Here is a 23,651-nt window from a genome sequence, read left to right on the forward strand (position 1 = left end):
TTGTTTGGAAGACATCTACATGCATATTGTATTTTAGATCCACCGGGTGAGAGGTGCAAAGCAAACATCCATGTCTCCACTTTTGTTGCCCTAGGGCAGAGCTTTGAAAGCCCTTTCCTCACTTTCCATTCATTTTGTCTGTGCAATGAAGAGTGATTAGAAGCCTGCAGAGATTTTTTTTCTCCTCAGCTGTCATGATCTCTAATCTGCCATTAGCTTGTTCCTGGTCATGCCCTGGTTAATACCTTTTCCCATTTATGATAAGAAATTCCTTTCATATGAGCAGAGCTGAGGCAGCTTCATACTTACATGAGGTGATGGAAAACCTCTTATAAAATCAAGCCCTCCAAGTGGATAACCTCAACCATGATCTTCCTAGAGATATTTGCTGGCACTCTGCTTTACCTGCAAGGAGTGATAGAGCTGCCCAAATCCCTGATTATTATTAAGCAGAATTTAACCTTAGAATTTTTCCCTTTATAAGTGTTCAGTTTATTCATAACCCCAAACTTTTTGACACTGGCACAGGAATGGGAGGGGGAAGTTCTGACTTGATTTTTTGTCCTGTTGTCTCAAGATGTCCCAAGAGTCACTCCTGTATTCATGCAAGCTTTCAGCTGCAGGATAATTTTTCATCACCCTCTAGCACCTGCACCTGCAGCAGACAAGCTCACCATTAGAATAATTTTGGAAGTCACACAGGCAAAGTGTGAACTTTCTTTGTGGGAATGGCAATAATCTCCAGTACAATGTGATAAATGTTTTTGCATGCATACAAGCACTGTGCTACTGTAGCATATCATGCACATTATTGTTTTCAGGCTGGAGGCACAGTGGGATGGGGAATTTCCCCATCCCCCTCATCAAAGACATGAAAAATCAGGAGAGGAGATTTCTGGCTGGGTATGAACATGCAGAGAAGGCTGATCTGGTTTGGATGACCCTGTTACTGTACCTTGGCCAATATTCCGAAGTCATATTAATCCTGGTTTTGTATTGGGCAGATTGGTTATTGGAACGAAGATGAGAAGCTGGTCCCAATTGCTGTAGATACTCAAAGTGGCAACGAGTCTACGAGCCTGCAGAACAGGACCTACATAGTCACAACTATCCTGGTAAGTGCCATGACTTCCATCCCAGCTCTCCCTCTCCCACATCTCCCTGATATGCAGGCTCCCTCTTCCCACTCATGAGCCCTTCTTTGTATTATATCATTTTTATAATAGCAATAATAATAATAATGATGATAATGATAATAATAACAACAACAATAATAGCACTTACTGTTTCCTGCCAGCTCCATAAAGGTATCTGCAAATTGCTGTGGCTAATTAAATCGGTATTAAAGAGCTCTCATGCTTAAGTGTAGAAAATACAAAAGATTATGACAAGATAGTAGAGGCATCAACACAGGCAAATCAGGAGCATTGTACCTATGGTTTGTATTTATCCCACAGAATGGGGGCTGCAGTTTTGGGAAGGATAAGCTGTTTTTGTTCAGAGAGGATGAATCATTGCTTTAAAAGCAAATCTCCACTGTAATCATGAAGGAATAATAGGTAGCCCACAATGTATGGTATCATGTATTGTGTCATTGTATACACTTACCCTGCAGAAACGTGAAATATTACTAATTTGTTTGTTGATTGCTTACTGGGAGTCTGCAGAGAAGGCACAATACCCAAACTGAGTTAAACACTTTAAGGCTCTCTCCTGTCCAGCAGAGTTGATTCTCTCTGTGCCCACACAGGCAGGCATGCCTTTAAAATTTCACAGCTCAGATACATTAAATACCCCTTACAGAACTACACTGAAAGGTTGTTGCCCAAATCCTGCCAGCTACTCCATTCCCCTCAGGTCCATCACTGCAGGAGCTGCACGCAGATTCCGCATGAATAAAAAGAATATGCCACAATAAAAAACAAATCAGACTTTGTACCTTCTAGAATAAGCCCACGGTGTGTTGGCTGCGTGTGTTGGCACAGCAACACAAAGCCAGAGCTTAGCAGGGCGACCAAAATCTGGTGTGCACATCGGGGACGAGGTGTGGGGCTCAATGCTGCTCCTCTGTGTGCCAGGAGGACCCGTACGTGATGCTCAAGAAGAATGCCAACCAGTTTGAGGGCAACGAGAGGTACGAGGGCTACTGCGTGGAGCTGGCTGCTGAGATTGCCAAGCACGTGGGCTACCACTACCGGCTGGAGATCGTGCGCGACGGCAAGTACGGCGCGCGGGACCCCGACACCAAGACCTGGAACGGCATGGTGGGAGAGCTCGTCTATGGGGTGAGTTTCCAACCTCCACAGTTAGCTCCTGGCAGCTGGGATCACATTCCAGAGGGAGAAGGTGTGGGAACCCAGAACATCCCTCTGGCAGTGCAGGATGGCCAGGGCCCCTGCCAGGGGGCTCAGAAGCCCTGGCACAGAGCCCAAAACACCTGTGGGATTGATTATGACCCGTGGAGCAAATTACCAACCTTAGATGAAGATCAGCAAGCCTCAACAGTTTAGGTAGAATATTAGTGAAGTTATCATGGGGTGGAAAGGTAGATTTTTGGGGTTTTTGGTATGGGGGTTCAGGAGGCAAGATGGAGGAATCTGGGTGTGTCCAGCCTTTCTCCTTCTTCTTCTTCTTGGCCTCCATCTTCTGCTGTGATGGTGGCACTTACAGATTGGTTTAGAGTAGAGGCTCACTGTCTAACATAAGTGGTAGGTATTGGGAAGTAATTGTAAACATTTGTACAGGTAGTTTTTAGTATAAAGACACAACACCACCCCGGGGGCAAGTAGAGTGCCTGGAACTGTCCTGCTGGACAGACCTCAGCAGGGCAGGAGAAAATTTTTTATAGATAAGATGCAATAAACAACCTTGAGACTGAGAAATTAAGAGCTCTGACTCCTTCTTCAAGCGCCAGGCTGGGAAAAGAGACTTTCTAACTTTTCTTGGGGTCAGTCTGACCAGCTAAAGATCCCAACAAGAAGGAGTTCTGCCCACTCTCAGCCTGAGCTCTCCAGAGGAGTGCAGCTCAAACAATCAGCCCAAGTGAAATGTTTTAATTTAGGAGAGAGACGACACATTCTGCGCCTATGGAAATGTCAAAACGTTTTCTTTCAACAGTTCCAAGAATCTTTTTCTTTACATTTTCAGAAGAACAGGTATTGAAAGGTCATACTTTCCCATGGGTAGAATCTCCAAATTTTACTCTGTTTTAGATTTGCATGGTAATGGCAGGATGAAAGAAGAAAAAAATTTCAAACACTCAGCACATGAGTGGTGAATGGAAGGATGAGATTACTTTCTGTCCAGCCATTCATTTCCATCATCAGGGATGTATGCCTGCACCCCACACTTTTAAACCTGGTTTGGTGTGATAGTTAATGCTCTGTGATGTTTAGGTCATCCCTCAGACAGAGGAGTTTAATTTCCCTTTCCCTACCAGGGAAATCATGCAGGGAGCATCAGTCCTCAAATCCATGTGAGACTGTGTTGGAGTGGGGATGCTCTGCTTCCTGATGGTAGCTCCACTGTAAATGCTGCCAGCCATTTCAATGTATCTCCCTCTCCATTTTCAAGATGGACTGCAAAATTAGTGGAGAGTGCATATCAGTGTTGCTAGAACATTTTTCCTCTTCTCCTGCATCAGTTTTGCAATCAAAAGACAGTTCCTGATGGAAGTAAACATCCTGACATCCTTTTTCAGGAGATTGGCCTTTCCTTGCCTCTTTTGATGTCTGGATGATAAAGCTCTTTTAGAGAAAATCATCTTCATCATATTGTGACATCAGTGGATAAATCAGATGAGAAGAGCTGGGTGGCTGCAAAAAGAAAGTGCTGTGATTTCAAAACAGATCTGGTAATCAGTAGCGATAAAATGGAAATAATCCACCAATATTATGGGCTTCTCCTTTTTAACCTTTTTCTTGGAATTGGTTTTGTCTGATTTCTTCTGAGATAACGAGGTTAAACAGAGATCAAAGGATCATACACTGCAGTTAGAAGATACATTTTATTCCCAGTCTGAAAATCTCTTTTCTGTCTCCTTTTTCAGAGGGCAGATGTGGCTGTGGCACCATTAACCATCACCCTGGTTCGAGAAGAAGTTATAGACTTTTCCAAACCCTTCATGAGTTTAGGTATATCAATAATGATAAAAAAACCTCAAAAGTCCAAACCAGGAGTTTTTTCCTTTCTGGATCCTTTGGCCTATGAGATATGGATGTGCATTGTTTTTGCCTACATTGGAGTGAGTGTTGTCCTCTTCCTGGTGAGTCGCTTCAGCCCCTACGAGTGGCACACTGAGGAGTACGAGGAAGGACGGGACCAGCCAGCCAATGACCAGACAAATGAGTTTGGGATATTCAACAGCCTCTGGTTCTCCCTAGGAGCTTTCATGCAGCAAGGATGTGATATTTCTCCAAGGTGGGTTGCCTTCCCCAATGAACCTTCTTCCAGTTCTCATGGTTTAATCTTTCTGCGTGCTTTGAAGCTGAACATGTTCTACTTTGACCTCCCTTCCTGAACCAAAGTGTAGTTTTGTGAATCAGTTACAGACTCAGAAAGGATCCAAAGGTTCACAGGTTCTCACAGCTGTGAACTTGGGATGTCAAACTTGACACCATGAAAATGCCATTTAAATTTTTCTTGGGGAGCTATTTTGAGGGAATTTACAGAAATTATAACAAGCTTTCCTAAAGCCACCCAATTGCAATCAAATTTTGTCAGTCATTTATTTTGTTGCTAGTAGAAATAAGATTATTCTAGCATTATAGGGAAGATTAAAAACTTCCAGCAAGCTAGGGAGAAATAATACAGTTGGTGCTGTTTTAGGTAGGTGCTGTATTATAGTAGGTGCTGAAATGTTATATGGTCTGTGCCAAACATTATGGAGCACAATGAGTGGCTTAATTGTTACTGGCCTTTAAAAAGGTTAGTGAAAGACCAAGTTTCATTCTGCTTTCCATTTCAGCCAACAGTTCTGCTGCCTGAAAGTTCAGTAGGACCAAAGTATTCCTAAAGAAACTTTTTGGTTGAATGACTCTTGTGATTTACTTGGATAATTTTTACTTCCTTTTGGAGGCTTTGTCTCTCTTCTCTTCAAAGTTTCATCCAGAAATACCCATCTTATGGGTGAAGACAGTGGGCAGAGGTTGGTTTCCAGCCTGCTGTGGTGGCATCAAAGCTCAGGGGATGAGAAGGAGGCACAGCTCCATGGACAAGGGAGATAACTCCGTGCAGCTCAGCACAGCTCCCCTGGGATGGCAGGGAAGACTGAGCACCAGCTTTTTGGCTATCAGATGCAAATTTATCCAAATGTTAATGAGCTTGTGATAGCAGGGAAATAACAGCCTGCAGGGCACTTTGATAGTGACAGCCTTTATGAATATGTTTTATTATCTGATCATTGATTAGTAGGAGGCCAGGCAGAGAATCCAGAAAGTCTTCCCAGCAAAGGGAATTTCAATTTTATTGCTGTCTTGTAACCAGCCCCATGCATTAGGATGAGGTTATTGTGACTTTTTATTCTCATTGTTGTTTTTGTCACTATTTTTATTTAGGACATAAAATGTCTTCCTTTGAGGCCATTTCAATAGGTGGTTTCTGATCCAAGGAGGAGCAGGGAGAGGTGAAAAGCTGAGGCTTTGAGGAATAGCAAATTTGGTGACATGTTTAATAAAAAGTGTCAGGGAAAGATCAGTGGGTTTGATCCAGCTAACAAGATTTGCCCCAGCTAAACAACATCCTTTGAATCACCATTTCAAAGTGTGATTTTATTTTGCTTTGAAATGGGAAATGAGAATTATTCCAACATTGTTATTTTAATGTTGGTTGATTTAATCATCCTGATAATGAAAATTACAATTTCATTGAAACCAATATTTTCCCATGGAACACAAGAGCAGTTTCTGACTGCTACAAGTATTGGCAAGATGATAAAAACTTAAAAATTAAATACAGGAATTATTATAACTCCCAGTACTCTGAGTACAGCTCCTTGAGATGGTTGTAAGGGGAGAGGGATATTTCTGTGTGATGTGAAAGCCAGGAGGAAGCAGAAGAGTGAGAATTTCTGTAGGATGTTGTTGTGCAGAAAGGCTCTGAGCCCGCTCCCTGTTTCACATGTATTTTTCACACGAACCCAGTGCAGGATTTCTGTGACACATCACTTAGAAATGAACACTTGGTAGAATGACACTGTGGGCAGGTGGGGATATCTGCTCTATTCTAATATATTTCCTATGTGCTTGCTTCTAAACTTATCTCTACTATCTCTCAGCATCTCCAAGTAATGCATTAACCAACATAAATAGCTTCTGTTATACATCTGTTCTGTCATTCTCTCCCCAGCAGAAAGGAACAAGTGCAGGGGTGTATTTTGTTTTTGTAGAGGTTTTTGGGTTGTTTATTTCAGTTTTGTTTTGGAAAGGACCAGGGGAAATTTGTCTGAAGGTTTGTTTGTTATTTTTTCCAGATCGTGCTTGTTTTAAGTGCATATGCCACTATGTATTTATCATTAAAAAAAAAGACTAAGATCAAAACCACAGACATATCACTCAGCACAGCAGGTGGTGAGGTTTGCAGCAATAACTTGCTCTTGTAAATGTGCATTCCTCAGTCTCAGACCAGTCCCCCGGGAATTTCAGTGCCCCAAAGAGACAAAAACTTGCTTTTGAAGGAAAGTGTTGTCCTTTTTAAGGACAGTCTTATTAGACAGAGCTTTAAACAGGCTTTTAAGTACACTGGGGACAACCTACCAAGGACTTTAAAGACACACTGTGAATTTGGTGACCTGTGGATGGCCAAGAGAGAGCAGAGCTGTGGGTTACCTGCTCAGAGCCTCTTTGCAAGAGGCCAGCTGAAGCTCTGAATCCTTCATGTGTCGGCATCAACTGGGTGAATGTGACAAAGGGCAGGCAGTAACCAGTCCTGGAGAGTCCCAGCTGGAGCTGGTGGCAGTCTGTGTTGTGCCTTTGGATGCTGAAACATGAGCATGAGCAGGGAATCCATCCAGGAATGACTCCATGGTAAATGCGTGGCTTCAAACCAAGGGGGCTGAGAGCTCTTGGACATTTCCCACTGGAGTGTGTGCCCACCTTCTGCACCATCACTGACCCCACTGGGTGTGGAACAGTCCCTACCAGGACTAATTTGTCCTGGTTGAGGTGAGACAGCCCCTGTTGTTGCCCTTAAAGCTTTCAAAGCAGGGGCTGGTACCCAGCAGGGTCAGGGAGAAGCAGCAGCTGGGAGCTGTGCACGGCTCCACAGGGACAGGCAGGAATCAGTGACTCTGAAATGGGCCATAAACCATTAGGCTTTGCTAAGTGCCACCTTAGCTTCAGAAAACGGTCATGAAATTGCAAAAGCACTCATTAAAGGTGATATACAGACCCAGAAAGGAGCTTCTCAGAGCAGGCATCAGAGGTAATAAATAACCCACAGCCAATAGCGAGAGCCTGCGGAAAGAAAAATGTGAAGTAAATATGACTCACATTGTACCATTTTCAGAACTGTAATTTGATAAATTGTCTTCAGAGCTTAAAATAACCAGTGTGTAGCAGCTGTGGGGGGTAGGACCTTGCTAAAGTCCAGCACGTTGCTGCCATTCCTCACTTAGGATGGAGCTGAGGCCTTTGAGAAGGAGACTGAGAGGAGGCTTGGGCTTCCCAACCTCCTCTGCAGCAAAACAAGGCATCAGAATTTTTCATCTTCTCCATCATTTTCTGCAAAATAAATAATTTGACTGTTGTGAAAAGGATGGAAAAATAGGGAGCAAAATAGCATCTCTTGTCAGCTTCCTATCTTGATCTTCTGTTTTTTGTTATCACAAAATATGTTGCTTCATATGGTTTGAGCCCAAAAGTGACTTCTTGTATATTGGAGACTATTAAATTTAATCCAGTTATTCTTCCTCTGACTCAGAAAATTTATGTTTGACTAAAATGAAATACATTTGGTTAAAACAGATCTTCCAGAAAGGCATTTATTCTTCACTTGAAAATACCATGAGACAGAATAGACAGTTACTCTCAGCTGAGTTGACTGCAGGAACCTTGTCCCATGTCAGGTTTGGCAGGTGGATAAATATCACACAATATCACCTGGTGAATGCAGACATTATTTGTGCCTTGCCAGAGGAAAATTAAATAAAGATCTCTAAAAATTAGCTCCACTTCTTGGAGCCTCTCTTTACTGTTGAAACAAAAAGGATACATATTCTGAATTCAGATCAAAATCTACTGTGATTAGAAGGGAAATGCACACTCATGGCACACTAGAGTATCTTGTCATGATAACTGGACAGCAGAGCTTGAAATCACTCATTATAATCTGTCTCATAGAGAACAGAGCTGGAGATGTTGTGGTCAGCCTGTGCTGGGAGTGAAATGGTGGATGAAGCTTTCATCCCATCTGTATTTGAGCCAGCCTGAACAGGGGACATTTTGGGAGCATCAGCAGGGCTGCCTGAGCAGGGAGAGCCTCTGTGCAAGGTGGGACCACAGCTGGAAAATGCTCAGGTCAGACCAACATTAAAATAACAATGATGGAATAATTCTCATTTCCCATTTCAAAGCAAAATAAAACCACACTTTAAAATGGTGATTCAGAGGATGTTGTTTAGTGTGCCCTAAAGACTGTGGGGTTCAATGTGGGCAAGGAGACATTGCTCAGGGTACCATCCACCCTGCAGCTGTTTTGGGACAAAGAGCCAACAGGGTTTTCCCTGGCCTGCAGAGGCTTTGCAGGGTGCAGTGGGCAGTGCCAGGCAGGGACCATGGCTGGGTGTGCTGAGCAGGGAGCTTTGCTGGCAGAGATGATGAATGGCTGCACTCCCAGGCAGGAAGGAGAGAGACAGATGCTGGCTGCTCTCCAGTCAATAGATACAATCTATTATTTATAGGCATCTTGTGGACATGGTTATTTGTTTTTTGTGAGATGGGAACAGTGCCCTGGCTGATCTGTGCTGTGTGCTCGTGTTCCCTGCTCCTCCTCAGGCTCTCTGCTGCACTCCATCAGAGTGGTTTGTCTGGGGAACAGCAAACCAGGTATTTATCATGTACACCGGTAATTAATGCTGAGCATTTTCCTCTGCTTTTTTTTTTTTTTCTGTTTATTTACATTTCTTTTTAGCCCAATTGAAAAAAATCACAGGTAGACTTCAGAGTTTGAAAGGCAGCAGCATTTTAAATTTCATCAAGATCTTCCCAATACTGAAAGGGTTTAGCCAGTTTTTGAGCAAAATCTAAATCAGAAATTGATTAGAACAACAAAAAGAAAAGTTGTGGGGGTTTTTGTTTGGTTTTTTGGATTTTTTGGGGAGGGGGTTGGTTTTGGGTTTTTTTTGTGAGAGGTTTGATTTGGATTTTTTTCAAGGAAATTATTTCTGTTCCATCCTTTGTAAACTTACATTTGCAGGGTACTTACTTATTTTGCTAAAAATTTAGCATTAGAGAAATTAGAACCAGCTGCATTTAGCAATCAAAAGGAATTTAATTCCTTCCTGAAAAGAAGGCTGAGCAGGGGTATTTATCTGATGACTCTTCTTGATTTCAGTAAGTGTCTTCTCTGACACTCCAAGCATCTGCCTTGAAAATGGCCTCAAATTGCACCAGGGGAGATTTAAATTGAAGTTTAGGAAAAATCACTGGAATGGTGGTCAGGCATTGGAACAGGCTGCCCAGGGAAGTGGTGGAATTGCCATCCCTGGAAGTGTTCAAAATGCATGTGCATGTGGCACCTGGGGATGTGGTTTAATGGTGAATTTTAATGGCAGTGCTCTGGTAATGGTTGAATTCTGATCTCAGAGGGCTTTACCAGCCTTGATGATTCTGTGGGGACAAAGCTCAGGTTCATTCATTTCTGCTGGTTTGCTTGAAGTGGTGAGCTGGCTTTCTTTGAGAATAAAAGTAAGAAAATCAGGACTTTGACTTCTGGAAAAGTCTCTTTGCCTTCTAAAAGTGATTGCAAATGATGTTGCAATTATCTCTACCTGGCAGAGTTAATTATGTCCAGGGAGAGCAAAGTCAGGTCACAGGTAACAGCAGCACTTGCAAATCACCAGGAACTGATGACCACTTATTTCTAAAACGCACTTAACCAGGGAAAGTTACTCACCAGAGGAACAGCTTGACGAATTGCACAATATCCAACTGAACAGTCCCCTTTGGAGTCTGTGCACTTCCATGGCAACCAGAGCGTGGCAGCCAGGGGAAAATGGAAATTCTTTTAAAATAATCATCCTTGCTGTCCTTTTTTTTTCATTTGGAAAGAAAGAGGAAATAACCAACTGAGAAAGCATTGTTGGAACGATGCAATTTGTTCTGTAAAGGAAAAATTCGTCTTTTGAATTTGCACACTCTGCCATCTGAAAATGTCTAAATGCTGCAGAGGTAATGAATGCTTCCTCCACTGACCTGTAAGCTACTTCCTCAGGATGCTTTTCCTTTCAGGCATATTTAATCACTCTCCCACAGTTCTGACTTTGGGCCTTTGGCATTGAGGTTGCTGGGGGACAGCAAGAAATTTGCTGAAACTCCTCCCATTGAGTGACAGATTCACTAATCCACCAGCTGTGTTTAAAATAAGTCATCAAACACTTCATCTAAAAGCAGATATATTAGCCTAAAAATACTTTTGCAATTTCTTTCTTCAGGACTAAATAAATGTTTCTCATGTTTTTCGTTGAAAACATAGTTGAAAATAGCAGGGGGTAAAGTGCATTTCCCTTTTTTTAAAATATCTTGGGATGTTTTATGTAAAAGAGGGTAGATTTGGAATAGATATTAGGAAGAAATTCTTGCCTGTGAGGGTGGTGAGGCCCTGGCACAGGTTGCCCTGAGCAGCTGTGGCTGCCCAACCCCTGGAAATGTTCAAGGTCGGGTTGGATGGAGCTTGGAGCAACCTGTGAAAGTTGTCCCATGGCAGAGGATTGGAATGAAATGGACTTAAAAATCCCTTTCAACCCACACCATTCTGTGTTCTCTGACATGGAACTGGAAGGTGCTGTTTGTGTTTCTAGTGCTGGGCACTGACTCAGGATGGTGAGGAGCACTGATATTTCCAGGGCAGCGTTCTGGCACTCAGAACCTCCTCCCTGACAGCAGCAAGAGACTCTCAGAGCCTCCAGGGACCCCCCTGCTGTCCTCAGACTTGCTGATTTTCAGTCAGTGAGAGAAGCAGGCTTTTTCCCATTTCCTTTCCTCTCAATAACGAGCTGTTCCTGAGCAGTCAGCTCAGCTGGGCTCTGCAGGCAGGACTGAGTGTGGTTGTGTCTCTCTAATAGTTAGGTCGACTGCCAAGTGTTTTTGTCAAAGAATAAGGGTTGTGAGGAGCTGAATGGCCTCCACCTCCCTCAGGTGCTGTCCTCTGCAAGGCTGCTTCTCACACGCTGCTTTAATGTTGGCACTCCAAAAGAATATTGTAGCTAAGATGGGAAGCCCTGAGCATGTTTTCACAGGGAAGCCCTGTTTAAATAACTCTTCCATATGCTGTACATTACTTTTATCAGCACTGAGATACCATGTGCACACTCACTGGATACGCATTTGAATGAGCTTTGGACTCCTTGATTCAAATTGCTCTGGCTCAGGAAACACAAAAAGCATCCACAGCTGCTCTTTGCTGGTGTCACCCCCACAGCTGGCCTTCCACTGGCCTTCCTTTATTCCAATGGAATTTGGCTTTTATGGGGCCTATTCTGCTTTTGTGTCAGATTTCATCCCAACTACTTGTCCTTGTAACTGGGGAAGCACCGTATCCCCTTTTTCAGGAAAAGTTCAGGAATGCATTTGTCCACTGAGCAATTCCCATTGTGACACCCCAAGATGGTGAGCAGTTAAGACAAATTTATTGAAATAGGACAGATGTAACATTTTGTAACATGATGGCTTTTCAGGCCATAAATCTCAGAGAGGGGCTGAGTAGGAATTTATGATAGAATTTGTTTTATTTTTAGGGCTGTGTTTTGTTCTAGGGGGGTTGGCAGTTGCATCTAACCCCTCCCCTTACTACGGGGTGCTGGGGCTGGTTGTAGCAGCGGTTGCAGGGTGTGGTTGATCAGTGAGTTTGGGGGGTCTCTTTTGTCTCTTTGGTGATTGTTATGGTTTATTTTGGGGGGATGTTGGTAGTGTTTGTTTATTCAGTGTCATTGGCGGCGGATCCTTATCCAGAGGCTTGGGGTAGTTGAGGTGTTGTCGGTTATGGCCTTGGGATAGGGTTGCTAGGGTTGATAACATCGTTACCGTGTTATCCATTGTGAAAGGCTTGAGGAAGCCAAGTAACTGGGAAAGGCAAAATGTGGATCTTGCTAAGAAATTGGGGCAAAAATCCTTATGTGCTTGGGCAGGGTCTGCAGTTGGAGAGGGCAGAGCCTGGTGTCACCTCTGAAGTCTTCCATCTGTCTTTGCCTTTCCTCCATTTCCACATGGATCAAAGGAGCAGCTGGAGAGCAGCTGGAGAGCAGCTGATTCATATGCTCAGATGGCAGGAAAGGGCACAGAGCTCGTGCACACAGCCCTTTCCTTAAACAGCAGCAGCACACTTGATGGCATTCAATCTCTTTAATAAAATCATGCAGTAATTCTGATTAGTGCCTACCCAGAAGAGTTGCTGCTTACCCTCAGATCCAAAGGCTAAGCAGCAATAATCCAATCATGGTAATCATAACTTACTACTTTGATCTTCAGATAAAAGAGTCTATAGAAGTGCAAAAGTGTTACATCACCGTTATTTGGACAACTTCAAAGCATGTTTTATACACTAATGAATTCTCCCAACTCAGTCTGACGAGGAGTAATAGAAGGAGAGTGTGTGAACAGAGGAGTAGAGGGGAAGGAGATGAGTCCTCATGTGGTGAAAGGGAAAAGCAATAAAATAAGCACTTGTGCCCTGTGTATAAGATGTGATGAAGAGTCCACGAGGGTCCAGCTGCAGGAGCCAAGTGCACAGGATGTTCTCCCATAGAAGGAACTTTCTCTTCTCTCATTTCTTGAAGCTTGCAATAAGAAGAGAAATCTCAGGCTGCAGAGAGGAAAACAGAGGGAGGGGGCAGCTTTTCATCTCAACAGCCTTTCTGAAGCCTTAAAAAGATTTAAAAAATCACCAAATGGATCTTGGCAGGTGAAATAGGGGAGAGCAGAAAACCTGAATTTGTTTTCCCCTCACAGTTTGGGAGTTTTAATGTTAAAACACAGGCACACCTGTGCACATAAAACTCTTCTAAAAACACTGTCTGGGGAGAGCAGATTCATTCCTCACCACTTCTACAAGAGATATAGTATGTCCCTGTACAAAAAAGAAAGGCTCCAAACTGAAACTAGAGAAAATCCAACTTGTACGGTCCTGGTGAGGAATCACATTTTAAATTAGAAATGAGAGATAAAATGAAGGGAATATTTGGAAAGATTGCCAAAGTTAATATCTTCCAGGGCAGAAAATACTCTCCTTCCAGAGCAAAGCCTGTCTCTCATCAGATTGGGAAATCTGACAAAAGACAGGAAAAAAAATAAAGGAAAATGAACCAAGGCAAGACTCCCTGGAAGAAGTCTGAAGTAGGTTATTGTAGCATTATTGCCCAGAAGTCTCAGAAATGGAGCTCTAGTGTGAGCAAAGGTAGATGGCTAAAGAGGATCTTGGAAAAATGAAGAACTGATGGCATTTAATCCAAAACATATTAAATCTTTTGGGGAAAAAAAGCAGCTTTTTCATCAAGTAGACTTTGAAGAAGAGACTGTGGGAGACCATATGGAATCCAGCAACTCAGTAAAGGACATTGGCACAATAGGCTGTTGCTCAAAAAGAAGGATGAGTGCTGTTAAATTTGGGGCCACCTGAGGTTGAGGAAGTTCCTGAATAATGAATCTCCTGGGGCTCTCCAGCAACTGCTTCTGACAAAATTTTATGCTTGTCACCTTGTGAGTTTTTCTCAGCAAAGTGAACAAATGTCATCAGAGTGAGAAAAATACATGAAGAGCCTTTTTCACAGTGAAATTTTTGCTCAAAGGCATGACAAGAATTGGGGTTTTAATCCTTGTAGTGATTGCTGGCAAAACAGCAGAAGAGGGATGACTTTGCCTTTCTCTGGAGCTGCCAAGCAGCCCAAAGTGACCACGTGTTTCTCAGCAAATCACTATCTAAACATCCATCCCTTGAAGCAGCCTGTCTGCCACAGGGAGAGGCACACTGTGCCTGTACTTCACAGGATGATCAGATCTACCTCTCTGCCTTTCAGCTACACTCTTATTTTTTCTTAGGGTCCCACCTCACCCCTTTATCCTGGCCCTGCATTTGTACTGGTTTTAGCTGCCCTCTGGAAGAGTTGAGTCCGTTATCCTGCATTTTTAGGGTTAAACATCTCATTTCAGCAGCCAGGGATGCTGTGCAGGGATGGCAGTGATACCTCAGTCCTGCAGTCCTGCTCTGTTGGAGTATTTTTATGGGTCCTGCTGAAGTTCAAGAGGGCTTGCTGCCCATGTCAGTCCCAGTTTGCTTGGCATCTAGTGCTTCCAACACCCCTCTAGCTGAGCAGGTGAGTTGTGCTTGTTGAGGATGCACAGGCATCATTTTGGGTCCGTTGGGGACACACAAGGGCAGCACCTGCCAAGTGCTATGGAGTGCACACATCACCCCTGCACGGCTGGGCCCATTTGATTCTGCCTCTGCCTGCTGGGATTCAGCGTCTCAGGAAGGGGAACTGGGCAAAGCAGCAGCTCAGAGGTAAATTCCACCTGGTGGCCATTGCTTCAGGCCACCCACCCAGGACAGGTTCATACGTGTGATTCATCCTCTTCTCCCACAGCTGGGAAGTAAATTAGAGAGATGGAGTAAGCTATCCAGGATCCCATAAAGTAGCAGGGCTTCACAGGAACAGAAAAACCCAGCTCCTGGATGCTAGTCCTCTGATTAGCCTTAGGCACCTCTTGCCTGTCAAAATGCTAAGTGAATGTCTGGAAAACAGCACGGAGCTGCTCCTGCAGTCATGCTTATACTTAGCACTGCAGTAATCCAGGGCCCAATGAGTGGAGAACCACAAGTGGCATGATGCATTTCTGACTAAGCAGGAAAACTCATTTTAGAATGAGGTTTTGCCCATTAAAGGGAAATTGAAGGGGGAAAAAATGCCAACATATTCTGCAAAAGAAGAGATGAAACAGTAGGAGAGAGAGCATACACTGCTGTCCAAAGCCATTAGCTTAGGCAGAAAGAAACAGTAAATAAACCATGATTTATAATTAACGCCTCACAGATATACATCCCCCCATTGGATCTGGGAGATTCTGTGTGTTTGCAGAGATCACATTCAGTTGATGCAATATTTACACTGTGAGCATCCACGAGGCCTCTTCTTATAGGCACTTCAGCTGGGATTCCATAATCCATACTGCCTCCTTCCAGCACGTTGGCTTTGGGGTGAGATGGACGGGCAGGGTTTGCCTGAAATCACAAGAGCAGATCTCCAGCCCATATGCAAAAGTTAAGAAGCCCTAAATTTTTTTTTCCTTTTCTTTTTAACAAGAATTAGAGAAAAAAAAAAAAAAAAAAACGAGGACAGAGCCAGCATGGGCTTCCCAGTACCTGTGCACCCTCAATTTCCTTACCCTGCCTCCCTGGTTAGTGTTACCCACAGGGAACCAAAATGTGCAGCTCTTAGCTCTGTAGAAAAGTTGTGAGATATAAAGAAAGAATTTGTACCTCTGGGAGAAGTAAATGAGAATATCAGTGGAAAACATTATTACTTCTGTATTTGTAAGGGCTTCCCTGACACTGCATGTTGAAACCCAGCACTGCAGTCAGGGCTCCAAACTCTTGTACCAGGAGCTAGGATTCAATAACAAGTAAAAGCAAACTCCTTTGGCAAGAAAATTAGTAATGCAGCATGAACAGAGAAACTTGCATTATGATCCCTCGAATTTTATGGCAAACAGTTGTGAGCTCGTTCAAAACCCTCCATGGCACAACAGAGAGTAAGAGGATTAGAGCTCTGCATTCTGTACTTGATGGATGCACCCAGAGCTGATCCCAGCTCCACGACCCCACACTGAATTTCTTCCTTTGCCTTTTCAGCAAATCTGGGGTTTGTGTCAGGAGGCAAAGTGGTGACACCAACCATGCCAGATGGTCTGTGACACAGAGGAAAAGCAAAGCTCTTGACATTGACAGAGTTTAATACTGAAAATTTGCTTAAAATAAGAGCAAAACTGGTGCAAAATGCTTGCAATTAATCCACTACGGAGTCAGATTTCAGGCAGAACCATGGAATTGTCTAGATCAGTATCAAATTCACAGAGCTGTGTTGGAGATCAGAGGCTCTGTGTGGGTAGAAGACCAGAAGTAGATTTGACCCACAATCAGTAGCACAAGCACAGAAGAGCTTTTCTTTCAACAGTTTTGCATAAATTCATTCAGTGACAAATATGTCAGTTGAGCAAGTGAGCCTTTATTAGACTTGAATTTAGCAGCAAATCTGGGAAATCCTCCCAAAGCAACTATGGCTTCAGGATCCCAGATTTGCACTTCTAATTAAAACACTGTCAGTTTAGGTGTAATTCTCCATAAGGAATGGATCTGGGGAGGGGGGAAGGGAGAAGTGGGAAAAAACTGAGATGGTGCTTGAACAGTTTTCCAATGAGGTTTATTCTGTATATTTTCTGATGATCTTGTTAATATTTTTTTGCAAAAATGTATTGTTCTCTTCTAATAGATGCCAAAGCAGAGGCAAACTCCTGCTGGCTTTTCCTACCTTCCATGAGGGATAAGATCAAAGAGAAAATTGTTTGATCAACGAATGCATTTTGTTTTAAGAAATGAGATTATAGATGCATGATTTTCTATTTCTGCATGATCCATCAATGCTAAGGCTAAAATATTAGAACAAATCCCTTCCTGGGAACAAAGGGAACTTACAATTCCTTTCTGTGTTCCGCTGGCAAAATGCAGTTATTTTTGCAAGGAAAGATTTTTAATAAGTCATGTAAGTAAAAAAATCAAAAATATTACTTTCGGCTTGGCCATCTGCAGTATTTTTATTGGGCAGATTTAAAATAGCACATTTCAGAATTATCTTTTAAATTTTATATGCAGTAGGTAAGGATATAATGTACTATAAATGCTAAAAGATAATTATTTGTAAGAGAAAGCTGAAACAAAATTGTTTACCATGTTAAAATTATACCATTTAGTCTTTCAGAAATTAAACTATAAGTAATAGCAAAAAGCAAAGCTTGAACAGACCCAAAACAACCATTTTCAGAGTGCTACTTTTAGAGGACATTTGCAGCCGTTATCTTTGCATTCCAAATGAGAATATTAAGGTTTTATTTACAATTTCAGAGTTTTCCACGGTCCTGAAATCTTGGTTCCCAGCCAGCTCTAATTTTAAGTAGATTGTGCACTGTGGATAATGAGGGCAGAGTATTTACTACTTACTCCTGCAAGGGTAATGATGGAAAGGAGCATCCTGTTCTTGCCAGTTCTGGGAGGCACAGGCAGGATCCCAAGCCAGGGACAAGAATGGGGGTGTGTTATTTTACACAGCACAGGCAGGGATAGAAGAAATCAAGATATCTTATTTTGGATTGTGTAGGAGAGTCTAGGTGCAGAAGAAATAGCACAGGTTGAAAAAGTACAGTCTGGTCTATTTAGATATTTTGCCCCTTTTTGCACCCCATTCATGAAAGCCTCTTACACTTAACCCTTACTTATTTTAGTCCAATTTTATTTAGACCCTGCTATTTGCAAGAATTACAATGATAATCAACATGAATGAATCCAGAGGTCAAATAGATCCAAATATCTGAACCTTAGCACATCTTTAAAGTCCTAACCAGGGTGCTCAGTCTCAGCCTAGCTCGGCAGGGGCTGAGTTAGTGACTCCTTTCCACTCAGCAGGGAGCTGATTCCTTCATGTTATGCTTGAACAGGTACAGGGACACATCCTCATGCAAGAGGATTTAAACCCCACAGCACCCATTAGTGAAGAGAAAAGGACTTGAGCCAGGGCTCAAGCTGCAGAACATTTCTGTTATACAAGGTCATTTTTTGTTACCTAGCTCCAGAGTGAGACTTTCAAAACCTCACAGTGACTTCAAAGTACAAGATGTATCTACTCCTCTGTGCCTGCTCTTACTAGAGCATAAACATAAATTCTAATTCCCACTGGTTTTTGACCAGGCTTTAGCTCCCTAATGTTGAAGTCACTCATGTCAGAAATCAGACAATATCTCCTAAATTAAAAGGCACTTTGCAAATACGTCCTGTGATGGAGGTTCTGCTGTTCATCTGCTGGGTCTGCAGAAGAAGCAGAACAAGGTGGTAACAGATATTGCCTTTGCAAGCACTTACCATTTTAAGCAGGCATTGGCTCAGTCTAAACAGACAAGAGAAACCCAACTTGTTCTGTTCAGCCTGTGTTCACTGCTCCCGAGCCAGGGTGTCACAGGGGATCACATCTGCTGGTGTGGTGTTCATCATGACTATCACTACATTGTTTATTGAACTGCTCTGTCCTCCCAGATTCTCCATCACTGCCCGCTCTCCCTTGTGGTAAGTGCTGCACAGCCATGGAGCAAAAGGGCCACGTCCTGTAGATCCCATGGGCTCAGTGTTTTCTCTGCTGTGCATTTCAGCACTTTTGGTTCACAGCTTCCAGCTCCAAGTCAATCCAGCAATGAGGGCAAACATTGCCTACTAGCAGTGTCACAACAAATCATCACACACACATGAGGCCCCTGCCATGCTGGCAGCCCCAGCAAGCTGCTGACCTCCTCTCCTCCTCCACAGCATGTGAGAGTGAGCACTTCCCTCCTCCTGACATGAGGAGGAATGACCAGCACCAGGGATAACCCAGATGAAGCCAGTCCATGATGGACACACAAATCCTGCCTGCATCCTTCTGTCTCCCTGGGGAAAGAAACAGCCCCCTCTCCCTCTTCCCCCAGCCCTCCCTGTTACCTGCCAGTCTCAGCAGCCCAAAGTTACTTCTCCATGCTGTCAATGCCAGGTGTGAAGCTGGGAAGCACAAACCATCTGCAGCTGAGTGCAGGCAGCCCCCTGGGCTTAGCTGGTGGTGAATATCTGTGTTGAGGGTCTGGAGGCAGGAATCTGGCTGACTGCAGCTGAAGGGATTGAAATCAGTCGCAGAAATATCCCAGCTTCATCAGGAAGGAAAGGCCTTATAATTTGCAGCTGGAGATGAATGTGATTATTTGCCATGCAAATGGATTTTGCCAGCTTAAAGTGGCCTTCATCAGCAGAGATTGTTGTATTTGACATTATCTGGTTACTTTTGTTTAATGCCTCTGTGCCTTTTCTGAGAGCTTCCTTCCCTGAGCACACATCATCCAGACTAATTTTCTTCCTCTTCCTCATCAATCTGAAGATGTGTGAGTTGAATCTATAGCTGCCTCCCTCCCTAGTCCCTCTCCAAATATGAAACAAATGGTAAAGCTGTATGTGCTGACAGTCCTGCAGGCTGAGTGTCCTCTGCAGATGGGATGCAAGATGCTCACATTTGTCTCACCTAACTTTAGCCCTTAGCTGGTCTGGGATATCTCTGTTACCATCCCATAAACCATATTTCTGCAGAGTGACTCAGATCAGCAGAAAGACAATGCTGAAACATGGTCCCCTGCTGAGGAATAAATGGTGTTTCTCACAGGCAGGTCCTCCTTAGCCAGGCTGTCTGGCTTTATCAAACAGCATTGTATGTTCCCTTCTGTCTGGGACAGCGCTCTGCATCTAGAGAAGGAGCATATAAATAATTAAGACAGAATGCCTGAATGCTGACATCATTCTAAAATCCTGTTCCACTCTTAAAAAACATTTGAAAAGATTTTAATATTAATGCCTGCTTGACTTATTTGCCTCTATAGCTATCAAATGGTTACAGTTAATTGGCTATTTGATTGCAGACAGTACAGAACACCTAGATTTTAAAGCATTATTATGAACATCTTGTCTAACCATCTGCTGAATACAAAAGAGAGAATGTCAGTAGGCAAATTATTCATTAAGACCATAACTCCTCTCTGAGCTTCAATATGTCTTACAGAAAAACACAGGGGTTGTTTTTTTAAACTTCAGGCGGTGGAGGAGCTCACCAGAAGATCACAGCTGGGCAGTGTTTCTGGTCTGCTTCCATGCTGGTGCTACTTCCTGCCAGGGTACATGGTACAACAGAGACTTCAACAGAGGCATTGTTGATGGGCATTGCCCCCTGCCCAGCTAAACTTTCTCATAATTATCTCCATGTCTTATTATTAATATTGTACTCTGAAAGGAATTGAAAATCAAAGCAAATTCTCTCAGTTTATTGCTAATTTTTTTTTTCACTGTGAATTCATTTGTTCCCCACTCTAATTACATCAACACCTTTAAAAGCAAATTAGGAACTGAGACAGACTTCTGGCTTCCTTGGAAGCAGCTGGAGAGTGGGACTTTGGGTAAATGGCAGGTAATGATGGGCCTGCAAGAACAAGCTGCACCTTTCAGACCTTCCCCCTGCTCCTGCCTGACTCTCCTCTCTGTGCCCAGGTCTCTCTCCGGCCGCATAGTGGGTGGCGTCTGGTGGTTCTTCACCTTGATCATCATATCCTCCTACACAGCTAACCTGGCTGCCTTCCTCACCGTGGAGAGGATGGTGTCCCCCATCGAGAGCGCAGAGGACTTGGCCAAGCAGACAGAAATCGCCTATGGCACCCTGGAAGCTGGCTCCACTAAAGAATTTTTTAGGGTAAAAAGGAAACTTTAATGCAAACGTTTTTCTTAGCTTCTTGTTTGGCAAGTCCTCCAGGTCCGTCCTCTCTCATCCTCAGCTCAGGTCTGGTTTTTTTTCACTTGCTTCCCCTCACCATGTTACAGCCTGCCAGAAGATTGGCAGTGACTCCAGTGCATGTGATATTCTGTAGTTGTGAACACAAATATGGAATATCCATGAGCCTCTCCCCACGTTACCAAGGACCTGCTCTGACCAACTCCAAATGAAACTGTCTCCAGATTTCCAGCTTGGTTTGCCCTTGGTTTGATCTGCAAAATCACTCTGTATGAGAATATGGGCCAGAAAATCAGAGATTGATCTGGGCTCTGGTGCAGAAGTGGTAACATCCTGTTACCCCTTTTGGCTTCCTTGTCCCATTTGATGTGTGGGTGTGTGTTCAGTCCAAGCTGGAAATGTCAGGGGGCACCCAAACCTCCGTTAACGCTTCTGTTGGGTTTCTGCTGTCCTACGCAGCGATCCAAAATAGCAGTGTTTGAGAAGATGTGGACATACATGAAGTCAGCCGAGCCCTCCGTTTTTGTGAGGACGACGGAGGAGGGGATGATCCGGGTGAGGAAGTCCAAAGGGAAGTATGCTTACCTCCTGGAGTCCACCATGAACGAGTACATCGAGCAGCGGAAGCCCTGCGACACCATGAAGGTGGGAGGTAACTTGGACTCCAAGGGCTATGGTATTGCAACGCCAAAGGGCTCTGCGCTCAGGTAAGTAGCTTGGGTTTGCTTCCTTTTGCCAAACCACCCAGCAAATCAATGTATGCACACAGTTCAATCTCCATTGCCATGTTAATCACAAAAGCTTGGGGCAAGGAGGTGGGGGAGGTGGAGGAAAAAAGGGTTGTGACCACTCAGTGGGATGTGCAGGGAAGTAAAATGCCCAGCTCCCACTGAGCAGCAATGGGAGTGTCTAATTCTTCAAGCCCTGCATTTGGAAACTGGATCCTGGCTGATCCACTTGCTATGAATGTGTCTGCTGTATGAGGTGATGGCAGGGGGCTGCTGTGGTGTAACCATTGGTTTCACAGAGCTTTATCCAGAAGGGACGCTCATCCTGTGCCATGTGAACTGCACAGCTTTGCAGAGTATGGGATTACCCTGGCTTGGATCCATGCTTGCAGAGGGAGTTCTCATGGGGAAAGCATTTTGGTGTTTCCTAAAACGAAATGCTGGTTGGAAGAGGTGGGAAGTTCATCTTGAAAAGCCCTGCAAAGGGTGGGCATTTTCATTGCCTGAGTCAATTCAGATCCCAGCAAGCACCAAATTTATAGCAAGTCCAAAGGGGTACAAACACTGCATTTCTGGGCCCAGACCTGCAGCTGCCATGTGCCTTTGCCTATTGGCCTGTGAAGTATCTTCAGAGACCTTCCTCTAAAAGAAAGAACTCTTTAAGAGCACAAACCCAGGCCTGAGTTGGTAGCAGAGCCTGGGCACTGCATACAGCTGCACTCCTGGACATGAGCATCCATCATGAAAACTGACCTGCTCAGAAGAGCATTGCCACAGTCCACAGACTGGTATTGTGATCTTGGACACATCAGAAGTGTGGTTCCTTTTGGCAGCAGCCATGTCAATTCCTCCCCTTACAATCATGAGGAACATGAGTTGCGATGGTTTAGTAAACCATGAGATTACCAAACCAAACCATGAGATTACCAAACCAAACCATGAGATTACCAAACCATTAGATCTCAGGATCTGTAGCATTAAGTACTCAGAATGATACTCCAATGTATTTCATTACTGAGTTATTTGTTAATGAAAGCATATTGACCAGAAGTGTGTGTGTGGCCTTATAGTTGTTTGTTAACATGACCCAACGCAGAGACATTTAATGCATGATCTCTGGATTTCTAGAAACCAGATTATTACCAGATGACCATTTGCAGAAGGATCTGTCTGGTCACACAGTGCCCAAGCCAAAGCCAGCCCAAAGAATCAAAGATGCACCAAGTGGTAGTGGACAAGACCCAAGGATTTTGATTACTACAGTCCTTAGGTCAGCTCACACTCGATTCAGCACTTCCAATATCAGTAGTCCCTTTAGAGAAGCTGGTGAGACACCCTGCAGGTGACAACCTGCACCACCAGTGCACATGGTCCAGAGGAAATTCTTGCATCCGGTGCAGTTCAGGCTCTGAAATGACTCAGGTACCTCCAGCTGAAGGTGGACATATTCTCACAGCTTTGAGATGCTTTCTGTTGCACACCTTCAACTCTTTGTTTTCAGTCTTGCAAATATGGAAATTAGGATACAGGGATGATTCTATTTAATTAATTACTTATTTAAATATCAGTCTTGGATCCTAATTTTGATATTATAAAAACAAACAAACAGGAACATCCTACCTGTCTTGTAATTATTGGCATGTGAAAGAGCCATTTTTCATACTTCTAAGAAAAATAGACCACAAGAATGAAAATCACATCAATCATTTTACTTTTGCAACCCCAAACATCCCTCTGCTAGGCATGACTCCAAAAAATTTCTAACATTTCTTTCTGTTTCCTCTTTTTCATCCTGGCTGCATGTAGAACAAATATCTTATGGGCCTAATGGCAAAGGAGGAATGCTTGATTTTCCATCTGATGGTGTTTCTTTGGAACAGTTCCTGTCCATTTTCTGTCCCATTGTGTCTGTTTTGTTCCTGTTGTTTTAATTGTTTTAATCTCAGTAGTTCCCTACAGTCCTCATGTAGTGTCTGTTCTCCCCCTGGGGTCCTGCTCGTGAGAGGTTGCCCTGAGCAAGGGGACAGCCCTGAGGTGTCTGCCCAGCACAGTCATCCTGCCTCCCACTCAGTCTCCATCTTCACCCACTCCCATCCACAGAGCAAAGGCTCTGAGCCAGGATTGCAGGAGGTTTGTGACCCAGGTCTATCTTGTATCATCAG

The 23,651-nt window shown here is 43.7% G+C and overlaps 1 protein-coding gene across 3 annotated transcripts in view; it reads left to right on the top strand.

Moving 5' to 3' along the window:
* The window catches only part of GRIA1 (glutamate ionotropic receptor AMPA type subunit 1), a 121,343-nt gene that overhangs the window by 81,311 nt on the left and 16,381 nt on the right, over positions 1 to 23,651 (top strand). For all 3 annotated transcript variants that reach the window (XR_004981106.2, XM_036391517.1, XM_036391516.2), the window contains exons 9-13: positions 1,005 to 1,115; positions 2,079 to 2,285; positions 4,049 to 4,419; positions 20,524 to 20,722; positions 21,221 to 21,468. Coding sequence is in view for 2 of the 3 variants with exons in the window: in XM_036391517.1 (XP_036247410.1) it covers positions 1,005 to 1,115; positions 2,079 to 2,285; positions 4,049 to 4,419; positions 20,524 to 20,722; positions 21,221 to 21,468 (1,136 nt within the window). In the remaining variant the exon portion in view is untranslated. The remainder of the gene's footprint in view (positions 1 to 1,004; positions 1,116 to 2,078; positions 2,286 to 4,048; positions 4,420 to 20,523; positions 20,723 to 21,220; positions 21,469 to 23,651) is intronic.

Source organism: Molothrus ater, chromosome 15 (genome assembly GCF_012460135.2).
Source record: "Molothrus ater isolate BHLD 08-10-18 breed brown headed cowbird chromosome 15, BPBGC_Mater_1.1, whole genome shotgun sequence".
Classification (NCBI taxonomy): Eukaryota; Metazoa; Chordata; class Aves; order Passeriformes; family Icteridae; genus Molothrus; species Molothrus ater.